This window comes from Coptis chinensis, chromosome 9 (genome assembly GCF_015680905.1).
Source record: "Coptis chinensis isolate HL-2020 chromosome 9, ASM1568090v1, whole genome shotgun sequence".
NCBI classification, from domain to species: Eukaryota; Viridiplantae; Streptophyta; class Magnoliopsida; order Ranunculales; family Ranunculaceae; genus Coptis; species Coptis chinensis.
In genome coordinates, this window is record NC_141464.1 from 39,482,323 (window position 1) to 39,494,580 (window position 12,258).

Consider the following 12,258-nt stretch of genomic DNA (forward strand, 5'->3'; position numbering starts at 1 on the left):
CCAGAATTAAATGCAAACTGGTAAGGGTAATCTATGTGCTAAGTTATATACTGGAAAAGGATGGCACCACACCAAATAGATTAGCTAAGGAGGAATTTTTCAACACAGTGAATGGGTGTGAACATACAGACGCGCCTATCATACAAACGTCATTATCCTGGTGTATGTAATACTAGTGGTGTAACCAGAAGCATAGAAGCATGATGGTATCAAATTTAGATAGATTATTTGTTAATAATACATGGCTCAACATATGCTGGATGGAGATATATGGTGCTATGTAGGGCAGGAACAGATCATTCCCCACTTTGTGTATACACAGTAATGGTCCCTATACACACAAATAGTCCCTTCCATTTAACAAATTCTGGTTGCCACATGCAACTTCCACTAAGGTGTTTCAGACTTTGAGATAATGGTCTACTTTTTCACATTTACCGCATATGTAGTTATTGATAGATAGAAGAATCATAGTATATATTTCTGTGTACGTGCAAAAGTGTTACACATGTTAATACACGACTGATGGTTCAAGTACGCAATAAAATAACCGTAGCAAAAAGATTCAATTAATATTGTTACACAATATTGTTACACTTGATAAACTAGACAATGATATAGTCTATTTTCCTTAGTTTATCTGTCTAATTATCAAAAAATTAATCAAGTCATGAAAATAAAAAAATAATAATAATAATAAAAATAATAATAATAAAATAGTCAAATAAATAATATGCTACTAGGCTCACGCCCCACTGCAATGCAGTATACTAGTAATTAATGCTATTAATAAAAATACTTAAAATAGACTTTCTCATCCTACATCAGCTGGATAGGCTTCGATTTCGACGATGGATGTTACAGTTGGAATTTTTATAATTTTGTGACAAAAAAATTCTCTGTCCCTTAGTAGTTTTTCCCATTCCGTTTCAGTTCTTTCTTTACCGCCAGAGGTATGAGCAATCATTGAGGGCGTGCTTGATAACCAATTTTCCGGTCTTTTCCCACTTAACAGCCTATTTTCCACTGCTTGGTACCATTTTAGGACTTGGCAAATTCTTTTCTCAGTTGCCGGCAAACACATCACGTGAGGAAAAATATATCCAAGTCGGGGATGGATAAATTTTGCCAGAGGAAAATCGCGAAAGATTTTCCCACTTCAACCCTACTCAGGCAAATCGATCGGTCTCTTTCCCTCTCTCACTCAAGTGTTAGCTCGCTCTCTCTGCCTCTCTCTCTAGCACCGCAAGTGAGCAATTCAACCTAAAGAAACAAGAACCCCTCTCAAAATTTGGGGATTCAATAATTTGAAGGGGTGAAGAATAATAATAGACCCTCTCATCCATTCTAAATTGTATGTATTGGAACTGCTAGTATATGGTGGGTGTATCTAAGATGCCAAGCCCAGGACCAAAAACGTATGAATGTGTTAAAAGAGCTTGGCACGCACAGTCTCTCATTCAAGTGATTTTCAGGTGAGTTTTTATGGTTACGCCTTTTTTTTTTGCTGTCTTTATTTCCGTGTTTCATTTTTTGAATTTGCATTATATGGTCTTTGAATTTATTCCATATGTTTGATTAGGGTGGTGAATGAAATTCATGGCACTGAAACTAAGAAAAATAAACAAGGGCAGGAGAAACTTCTTGTGGTTGTTTTGAAAGCAGAGGAAATCATTTACTCCAAAGCCAATTCCGAGGTGCCTCTTGACTGTTGGTTTTCACTTTGATTTCTCTCTAGTTGTTTTAATTGAAAATTTCTTTTGTCAAGGAGGAGTACATGGACGTTCAAACGCTCTGGGACCGAACCAACAATGCCATTAACACGATAATACGTATGGAAGAGAGTACTGAAACTGGATCTTCATCAACCTTGTATTGAGGGTAGAACACTCTTTCCTCTCTTCCTTGTTTTTATATTTCCAAGTTAATTTGCTTCTGCTGCATTTTCGGCATTTGGTTTGCTTTCTTATAGTGGAATTTGTAATGGCTATAAGTTTGATTTGTTATGTAACCAGAACTAGGATGTTATAGCCTTATAGGAAATACTCTGTGGGTGTAAGTTTAGTGATTGTGTTGTTTTTTTCCCAATTGTTTATCAGCTCATTTTGTTTGTTTGTCATAGGCACCAATTCTATAGACGAAGATCCTACAGTCGTGATTTCTGTAGACTTATCAATTGAAAACCAGGAACAGTCACATGACCCTCGGAATCTTGTGCTGATATCAGACATATATATGACTTGTTTGGATTTTTGTGACTATTCTGAAATAGACCCTATGTTTAAATGTATATGTAACTAAAGATGTCATTGCTATGCTTAGTAATCATATGGATATTTATGCATTTGATTTTCTGTCAAATCTTGTTATTCATACTGATTAATTGATGCCAGCATGGGAAAATGATATCAAGGAAGGATCTTGAAAAAAAGTTGGCAAAAGAGAAGACCGAAGAAGTTGAGGTAATGAAGTTTGAGTGGAATTTAATATAGTATACATTGCAGTGCGATTCATCTGTGTAGGGAAATTCTGCAACCGCTTAATGCTAGTAATAGTTTTCTTTTTAGGCGACTTTATAAATTCTTTTTCCTAATTACTTCTTGCTTTTGTAATTCTAAAACCAGGTAACTAACATAGATGAGGCTATGGCTCGAGTTGTCGACATAGGTGAAAATGAGGTATACCCTTTTTGTAATAATCTCGTAATTCTTCAAGGGTATTTCGGTTATTTTATGTGAGTGTAGGGGTATTAATATTCATTGTATTTTATATGGAAACGGTAAGATTCATTGTACACGTAAGCTAGGGTTGGTAAGGTTTATCATTTTATAATTTTTTTTTTTTTAAAGAAATAAGCTAGGGTTAGGCAGACCCCCACCTGTATTAATCAAACTCGCTCATACACTTTTCCCACTGCATCATCCTCTACTAGTATATGGAGCTCTCTACTTAGAGGATTTCCATGATGCACCTTCATTTTATCATTTTATAATTGCTTTTGTTCAAGTTGAATAAAGTATTGCTCATTGACTTCGTATCTAATGTTGAGCGGTTGGAGAACAACAGGGACGAACAGGTCCCTCCCAATATAGATCAACAACAGTTAATTCAAGATAAAGAATAATGAAGGTGGAACCTCAAAATCTTAAGGATTCTCTTAGTAAATCTAGTCAATCTTTTATACAATGTGGTAGTGTGCTTCTTGTGTGTTAATATTTTCTCTAGTAAATTTATTTTATTGTATTTCTAGAACAACATGATATTGATTTCATATTAACTATCATATACAATTGCCCCAAATAAAATTGCTATATGACCGATATGACGTATAAGTGTGAAATACCGATTTAGGTAAGGAATCGGTTAGTAGACGTTACACTTTATTTAGTTTCAGAATATTTGGTATCTATGGTTCTCTTTGTTATCTGGAATGGAATTTTAGAAAAACCGTGTGCAGTTAGCTTGTAACATATCCTCTTCATGTATTTACTTGGTACAGGACGAATCAGAGGATAGTGAGGTTGAGGGAGAGGATGAAGCATATGAAAAGCTTTCACGCAATTGGAGTGTTCTTAAAAGTACTCCAGAGCTTCAAAAGTCTAAGGTAAACTAACTATGACACTTTTATATTTTTGCAGAATCTGTGGATGCTATTGGCTTGATTTAGATGGATATAACCTGCTAAAGATTTCCGACAATCTTAATGCCTGTAAGCAGTACATGCTTTATAGACAAGCCCTGAATATTTACAACCCTCTTTGTCGACTCAGATTATTTGACAGATTGAATATGTTGTATGCAACTAGAACAACTTTGAATCTACCTTAATCATTTTAATGGACTTATTCTCATTTCCTTTCAGGGGAAACCCAAGAAAGAAGGTCCCATTTCTCTTGACGATGCCATCGCTGATTCTGAGAGTTTAACTGATTTCCTGTTGGACTTCAATGAAGATGAGTGATATTTCTCGATGTTTTCACATCCAAATTTCTCGTGGTGATCTCAGGAAGTTCTACTCAGATCTCTCAGGATGGTCTTCTGGAAACTCAGAGGAGAAGAACAGTACTGTTGGCAATGTAGTTAAGCTTATTAAGTGAAGCAGATGAAAAGCTTTCACGCAGTCCAGAAGTAGAGCAGCTGATAAAAAAGTTAGAAAAAAAAACAACACAATCACTAAACTTACACCCACAGACTATTTCCTATAACATCCTAGAAACCATTTAATTTGTATGCTTGAAGTATCTTATATACTCAAGTCAAGTGTATTTGAGTCTGACTTGTTTTTCGAATCATTGTTTTGCATTTGGTATTTGGAAATTTTGGAATGCTTGTACATTTTCAGAGCTAGTACCTAGTTTTGCACTTCAGCATTCAGAGATTTCGTAGTCTTTAATTTCTTTATTTAGATGATCTACGTAACCTACTTTTAGCACACCAAACATTATGCTGTTTGGGAAATCTGCATAATATGGTTTCTCTCAACTTTGCATCATTTGAATGATTCTGGTGGGCTGGTGGCATATTACAATGAGTTAGCTTGATATAATTTTGGGTGAATTAGTGTTACCCCCTACTAGATGAGCCAATTAGGATTTCTCCCCACTAGATGGGAAATTAGGGTCTTCCCCCTAAATACACGGTCAACTTGGTTTGATTGTTAACTTTCAAGTCAAACAACTGAAAATGACTTAAATGTCCCCATCTAATTAAAATTGAATATTTTCTTTTTGAAAATAATGAGGGCATTTGTGTAATTTTTAATTATTTGACTTGAAAATTAACGGTCAAACCAAGTTGGCCGTGTGTTTAGGGGGGAGACCCTAATTTCCCATCTGGGGGGGGGAGAGAGATCCTAATTGGCTCATCTAGTGGGGGGGAGAATACTAGTTAATCTTTATCCTATAATTTTTATCTTTCCAGTGATAAAAAAGATACGGGAAGAGAGATGTCTCTCTTCTTGCTACCCTCCTCCTCTGCACTTCATGTACTAACTCCAGCGCTTGATCTCCCACCTACAACTTGTTTGTAACTTATGTCTTAAATTCATTTCCAAGTATACAAATATATGAATTCTGATGTAATAAGTTGGTTGACAGAAGCCTAAAAATAGCAGTATGTCACCGAACATTTGTCTGTTAATATGCATTGCCCTGGGCCTTTTGATTGCACACTCTCACGTGATGAATGCCTGTGTTAAGACACATGTCATCCTTATAAAAAAAGGTGATTCCATCGGGCACTCATCAAATTGGATTGGGCAACCCCTCAAAAAAATAGAAATTTTACAAGTTTGCCATATTACAAGTTTGTCATCAAAGCCCAAGCCCAGCAACTAGTTCAACCGGTCTCGCCAAACGAACCCCTCGGGCCGTTTGGGTGTGCACTCAAACGATCCCGTCATGTCGTTTGAGTGTACACTCAAACGATTCCGCCATGTCATTTGAGTGTACACTCAAACGGCTTGACCACATCGTTTAAGTGTGCATGAAAACGACTCCACCACATCGTTTCATAGTACACACACTCGGTCTGAGCCTGTCATTTAAAACTTGGGTCTCTGGAATTCCATGGAACGGTCTGAGCATCCCGTTTGAGTGTACACTCAAACGGCTTCCCCACATCGTTTGAGTGTGCATGAAAACGACTCCACCACATCGTTCCAGAGTACACGCACTCGGTCTAAGCTTGTCATTTAAAACTTGGGTCTCTGGAATTCCATGGAACGGTCTGAGCATGCCGTTTGAGTGTACATTCAAACGGCTTCCCCACATCGTTTGAGTGTGTACTCAAACGGCTTGGTCACATCGTTTGACTATGCATTTAAACGGCTTGTACATATCGTTTGGGGCTTCTATGGACCGATGTGGTGAAGGCGTTTGGACTAAAATAATTGAGAAATTATAGAAACCAAGAAAATTCCTGATTAACCAATGATTAGCCCGATTAAACAATAAAAATTGATTACATAAACACCAATTACACTTTTCTTATACATACATAAACACCAAACACTTTTCTTATAATACAAATCATTAATCGATCGTAATTGTACAATAATTTATTTAAACAATTATCTGCAAAATTGAATTAGTAATGATCAATTATCAACACATCCTAATTGAATTAGGAAAATTGAAATCTGATTTAAAAAATTGGGTTAGGAACAACACAATTAGTTACTCCAACACAATTACATACACTCTGTACTATTTATCTGTTATGACATAGTATTTATATATAACCAAGTTAAAACATGTAATCAAGTATGCCAAAATCTAAAATAATAATTTGTTTTATATCTAAACTTGTTATTTTTCATTTTTTTTTCCAATTGAGAATCATAAACTAGTTTGGGGTTTGGGGTTCAGGGTTTACAAATTTTGTACTAATATATTTTACTTAATTATTCAAAATAATAATTTGTTTTATATCTAAACTTGTTATTTTTTATTTTCTTTTTCAAATTGAGTCATAAACTAGTTTGGGGTTTGGGGTTTTAGGGTTTAGGGTTTACAAATTTATGTACCGACATAAAAAAATTTAATTTCAAACATATTTCACTAAATTATCCAAATCTAAAATAATAATTTGTTTTATATCTAAACTTGTTATTTTCTAAAAAAAAAATCAATTGTGAATAATAAAATAGTTTAGGGTTTGAGGTTTGGGGTTTAGGGTTTACAAACATATTTCACTCAATAATTCAAAATATATCAAAATTTCAAATTCCTCTATATAGAATACTCAAGTTTATCATTTACTCATCATTACTCCTTTTTTCATCAAAATCATTACTCCTTACATAGAATACTCAAGTTTCTCTACATACTTAAGTTTCTCTACATATTAGAATACTCAAGTTTCTCTATATACTTAAGTTTTTCTACATATTAGAATACTCAAGTTTCTCTAAATGAAACATGAAGATGAAGATGAAGCATTTGAGGTAATGTTTGAGGTGCAACAACAAATTAGAGAAGGAGAAAATAGTAGATATGTTGAAAGTGAAGAAGTGGAACAAAATGTTGAAGGTGAAGGTGAAGGTGAAGAATTTGAAGATGCGACTAGTTGAGCAAATGAAATGCCGAGAAATCGTTGACGACAAAGTGCAAACCTAAATAATGAGGTAACACTTGATTAGAATGAATATAAAACACTTGATTGATTAAATGAATGAATAAATGAATGTAAAACACTTGAATGAATGTAAAATCCTAGGCCAAACGACATGGCTGGGTCGTTTGGGGACACCATGGAACGACATAGCTGGGTTATTTGGGGACACCATGGAACGACATGGCTGGGTCGTTTGAGTATATTATAGAACAAGATGGTTGAGTTGTTTGGAGACACTATAGAATGACATGGCTGGGTCGTTTGGACCCTATATGGAACTACATGGATGGGTCGTTTGGACTAAATTTAGTTAGAAGTTCATTTTTTTTTTTTTTGTGACTTTGAAATCCCTCATTACCTAAATGCAAATTGTTTGAGACTCTTGTTTTATTTTTCTATATGTAGGATTCTTTGCCGCTATCCGGGAACCGATCCTCTGCAAACTCGAATGACGTAGATTGTCAACCGATTTTAAGTGATACAACAAAAAAATTTACTACGGAAGAGGTATGATTGAGTAGGCATTGATTTTATTTTTTTTTTAATTTTCTAGATGTAATTTTATTAGTGTATTAATAATAGTTGTTGTTTTTTATGTGTTTAGGTCTTTCATACACGTAGCGAGGCAATCGGTTGGGCAATTGCTAGAGGAAAACAAGTTAATATTGTTTTGGTCATTGAAAAGTCGGAGTGTGCCAAGGGAAACCGAGTAGCAAGATTGAATTTGCTTGCGAGTGCTCGGGTGTGTATCGATCACACAAGAAGGAAGGCGAAGGGAGGGCTAATAAGAGAAGGTCGGGAACCAAGAAATCAGGATGTCCATTTAAGTTAAAAGGTGTTTTCCAACGCAGCACTGTCGATAGTTGGAAAATAGAAGTTAGAAATGGTATTCACAACCATGTATTGGCGAAGACCCTTGAAGGACATGCATTTGCTACTCGTCTGACCATTCCAGAGTTCGAGTACTTGTCAGAGATGAGTAAGTGTGGAATAAAGCCTAAACAAATTTTGGATTCCATCAAGAATAGGTATCATGAAAACATATCTAGTATATCCCAAGTCTACACTGCAAGGCAGAAAGTGATGAAATTGGATATGAACGGTCTCACACAATTGCACAGGTTGCGTGAGTTGTTAGCAAAAGAACATTATTTTGAGGAGTTGAGACAGGATGAGAATACCGAGGAGATAACGGGGTTATTATGGGCCCATCCAAAAGGTGTTAAGTTGGCTCGGACTTTTCCAACAGTTTTCATGTTAGACGCTACCTACAAAACTAATGGTATCGGTGGCCTTTCGATGCAGGTTTGTTGGGGTGACTTCAACGCGTTAAAGTCTTTCACCGTGTGTGTCGTCTCTTTCACCAAACAACAAATCGACTATGAGTGGGCCCTGTATCATTTTAGTGTCTTGCTTGGTGACATAAGCCCATTTGTGATCGTGTCTGACAGGGACTTGGCCCTGATGAGTGCCGCTGACAAAGTTTTCCCTAACGCACACAAGAATCTATGTAGATGGCATATCGTTACGTGCGTCCTTTCAAAATGTTACGATATTTTTCCAACTACAGAACTTGTAGAGAAAGCCCAGTTCTTGTGGAATACTGTAGTCAAATCGAAGACATAGGTTATTTTCCAGCGTAGATGGGATGCTTTGGAAAAATATTACAGGGTTGAGTACTCCAATTTTGTTAGTTATTTGCGAGAGACTTGGTTTCCTCATAGGGATCGATTCGTATGTTGTTAGACTAACCAACACATTCACTTTGGGAATACAATGACCAATAGAGTTGAAGGGTCTCATACTCAGGTGAGGCGTGTACTAGGAAATGCAAACTGTCATGATTTTTTGAGTATGTTTAGCTTAATCCACCCAATTCTAGAGATCCAGATGTCCGAGATTAGAGCTACCTTCGAGAGAAGTATGGTTGTAACTCAGCACCACCACCAGATTCCTTTGTTTCGTGAACTCAGAGGTCTTGTCTCACACAAGTGTTTGGACTTGCTATTTGAAGAAATAGATACCGGCGTAAAGTGTGTTAAAGATGGAGAGATAAGGTGTTGGTGCTATTTGCACACGAGCCATGGACTACCATGTGCTCATGAATTAATTGAGTTTGAAGAGCAAGAGCAGTCCATCCCTTTGACTGCTATCGACCCCTTTTGGAAAATATTGTCTGCTTCTCCCAATGTGTCAGTGGGTGTTGGTCTCGATGTTACACCTTCGATGGACTTGTTCATGAATAGGTTTGCAATGGTTTCTGAAGAAAAGCAGAGGGTTATGATTAGGAAGCTTATGGAGATTATCGTACCAGAAAGTACATGGCTAGTACCGCCTTGTGAGGAAGCAAAAACCAAAGGTCGGCCGAAAGGTAGCTGCAGCAGAAAGCTTCCAATTGGAGATGATAACTCTTCAAAACGAGATTCATCTCATTTTGAACATTCTCAATGTGACCATGAGGAGTGGGTCTCGTCACAACCAAACACTACGCCCACCCAAAACACCCACACCACACCAAGAAAGAAGTATTCTCCAAAAATACCAACCCAAAATATCCACACCACACCAACAAATAACTCTTCTCCAAAAACACCAAAAACAACCACACCAAGAAATAAACCTTCTCCAAAAAACATCAAAAAAACAACCACACTAAGAAATAAGCCTTCTCCAAAAACAGCCACACCACGAAATGTGAGAGATGGGTTAGACTTTGGAAAGATGAGGGGTCCTAAGGATTACAGGTTGGATATTCCTGAAGAAATGCATAAATACATTATTAGAGTCCATGACCCTGTTGGCGATGACAACTACGGTTATAGAGCTTTCTGCATTGTATTAGGAAGAAGTCAAGAAGAATGGCCACAGATGAGAAGGGAGTTGTACAAAGAGCTTACTGACAACCTCCCCCTTTATTGTACTTTGTACAATCAAAGTGAAGTTTTTTATTCGATGAAGAAAATCCTACATGAAGAAGGTTACGCACCCTTAAATAAGTGGATGAGCATGCCCTTTGCTGGATACTTATTTGCTTCAAGATTTAATGTTGTCCTTCTGCATTTAGGAGCTCGTCGCTGCTTCCTTCTCATGCCGCTGAGAACCCAAGCAAATCCTGAGAGAGTGACCCAAGTGTTGGGTAGCGCACATGTTGGTGGAAATCATTTTGTCAATGTTGAACTTGTTGAAGATTGTCCGGTTCCTCTAGTAATGCGTCAATGGCTTAGAGCTCGATATGATATTGCTAAAAGTTGGAATTTGGCCTTGACAGCAAAGCAATTGCAATTTATGGCTTTAAACATTCCCAATCTAAAATGGGAAAATGAGCCCGTTGAAGACCCAACCGTATATGTTATCAACTAAGTTGTTTGTATGTTGTCGATAAAATATTTTGATATAATTTGTAAATTTATTTTGACATGTTATTTTGATGTAATTTGGAACAAGTATAATTTGATTTGATTTTTATGTTATTTGGAAAAAGTTGGAGTTTGGGGTTTTATTTGATTTAATATGGAAATCGAGTGATCGACTAAGTTGATTCGGACGGCAATCGAGTGATTTGGAAATAATGTTCATATGTTGTCGATATGATATTTTGATGTAATTTGATTTGATTTTACTTGATTTTACCCCAAACGACATAGTCAAGTCGTTTGGACTTTATACCAAACGGTCTGAGCTGGTTTTTGGCCTTTATGTCAAACAACCTGAGATGGTCGTTTAAGGCAGAGTTGTCTGTTTTTTATCCAAACGGTATGAGCTAGTCGTTTGGCCTTTATGCCAAACGGTCTGAGCTAGTCGTGTGAGACAGAGTTGTCTGTTTTTTATCCAAGCGGTCTGGCTAGATCGTTTGGACAAAAAAAATTTCGATTTTCATTTTGTTTTTACAATACTTTCATTTCCAAAAAACAAATAATTTTCACTTTCAAAACATCAAATTCATATACCAATACCAAATTGCGATCAAATTCATATACACTTTGATATAAACTCAAATTCATAAACTCAAGTTCAAATTGACGTTGTCACAGTAAATTCATATACACTTTGATATACATAAACTCAAGTTACTTTTTACGCGACCCTGTTGGCGATTGCAATCAAATTCAATTCGAATACGCAATCAAATTCAAATACATAAACTCTATAAAAAACTTAACTTATAATTCCTAAAAAAAATTTGTCATAACCTCCTCTGTTTTATTGACATATTCATATCCAAAACTCATCAAACAACCTGTTAATAAATAAGTCATTACAAACAACAATCTCCAAACGCCATATTACAAGTAATGGCGCACAGTTATTACAAAATACATCAAATTCAAAAATACATGCATAAATTACATCAACATCGGAAGAAGCCGTACTAAAAATCGGTTATGTCCGTATCACTTCCCACCATTATACTTGCACCTACTCAAATTAAATTGTTGTATCTCCTCGAACGAAGTCCTTGCTTCTTCGAAATATTATTCCCAACCATTGCGGACCTTTTCTAGCAATTGACTTATTTCATCGATGACGTTGTTCTGTCGAAATAAGAATTCAAAACAATTATTAATTACCGTTTTAAAATAAGAATGTGAAAATAAAAATAAAAATAAAAATAAAAAACAATAAGAATACTCACAATCGGTGCATAAGATGGAAGTGTCTCCATGGAGAAATGGATAAAAAACTGCTCGCGATTTATCAATCGAATGTGAGAATGCCTCACATTCCACTCCATGTACTCTGAATAACACTCACATGGATGAATACAGATGGGTCCTCGATTGTTAAGTTCGATTACGTGATTCTGCCACGAGTCCCAATATGCAGGCCCAAAAGTTGTCCATGTCTATTTTACTTCATACCCACGTCCGGCTACAGTCCTCAACAAGTAATTTGGTGTTGGAGGAGTTGCAGGTATAAACTGCACATAACCCAACTGACGCATGACCCTTGCAACGTAGTAAATCTCCACAACGTCAAAAAAGCAGATTACTCCCTCAAAAAAGGTAATTTCATCAACTGGGCGTTCATCTTTGACATTCTTGTATGGACACCAATCAACCTTAAACAAAATAAAATGCGTCATTAATCACATACTCAAATAATTAATTACTAAAAAAAATTGAAACAAATTGAAATACTTAC

At 36.2% G+C, this 12,258-nt stretch overlaps 1 protein-coding gene across 3 annotated transcripts; it reads left to right on the plus strand.

Moving 5' to 3' along the window:
• The first annotated feature begins 811 nt into the window (after positions 1–811).
• LOC147475939 (protein PLASTID TRANSCRIPTIONALLY ACTIVE 12, chloroplastic-like) lies at positions 812–4,370 on the plus strand. 3 transcript variants are annotated; one of them, XM_086585026.1, is made up of 7 exons: positions 827–1,475; positions 1,583–1,697; positions 1,769–1,881; positions 2,394–2,462; positions 2,625–2,678; positions 3,500–3,604; positions 3,863–4,370. In XM_086585026.1, the coding sequence occupies exons 4-7, from the start codon at positions 2,403–2,405 to the stop codon at positions 3,959–3,961; spliced, it is 318 nt and encodes a 105-aa protein (XP_086441152.1). In that variant the 5' UTR covers positions 827–1,475; positions 1,583–1,697; positions 1,769–1,881; positions 2,394–2,402; the 3' UTR covers positions 3,962–4,370. The 3 variants fall into 3 exon arrangements, with proteins under 3 accessions (XP_086441151.1, XP_086441153.1, XP_086441152.1); XM_086585025.1 differs by having other exon boundaries at positions 812–1,475; positions 1,583–1,881; XM_086585027.1 differs by having other exon boundaries at positions 825–1,475; positions 1,583–1,881; positions 2,123–2,462.
• Positions 4,371–12,258: the final 7,888 nt, after the last annotated feature.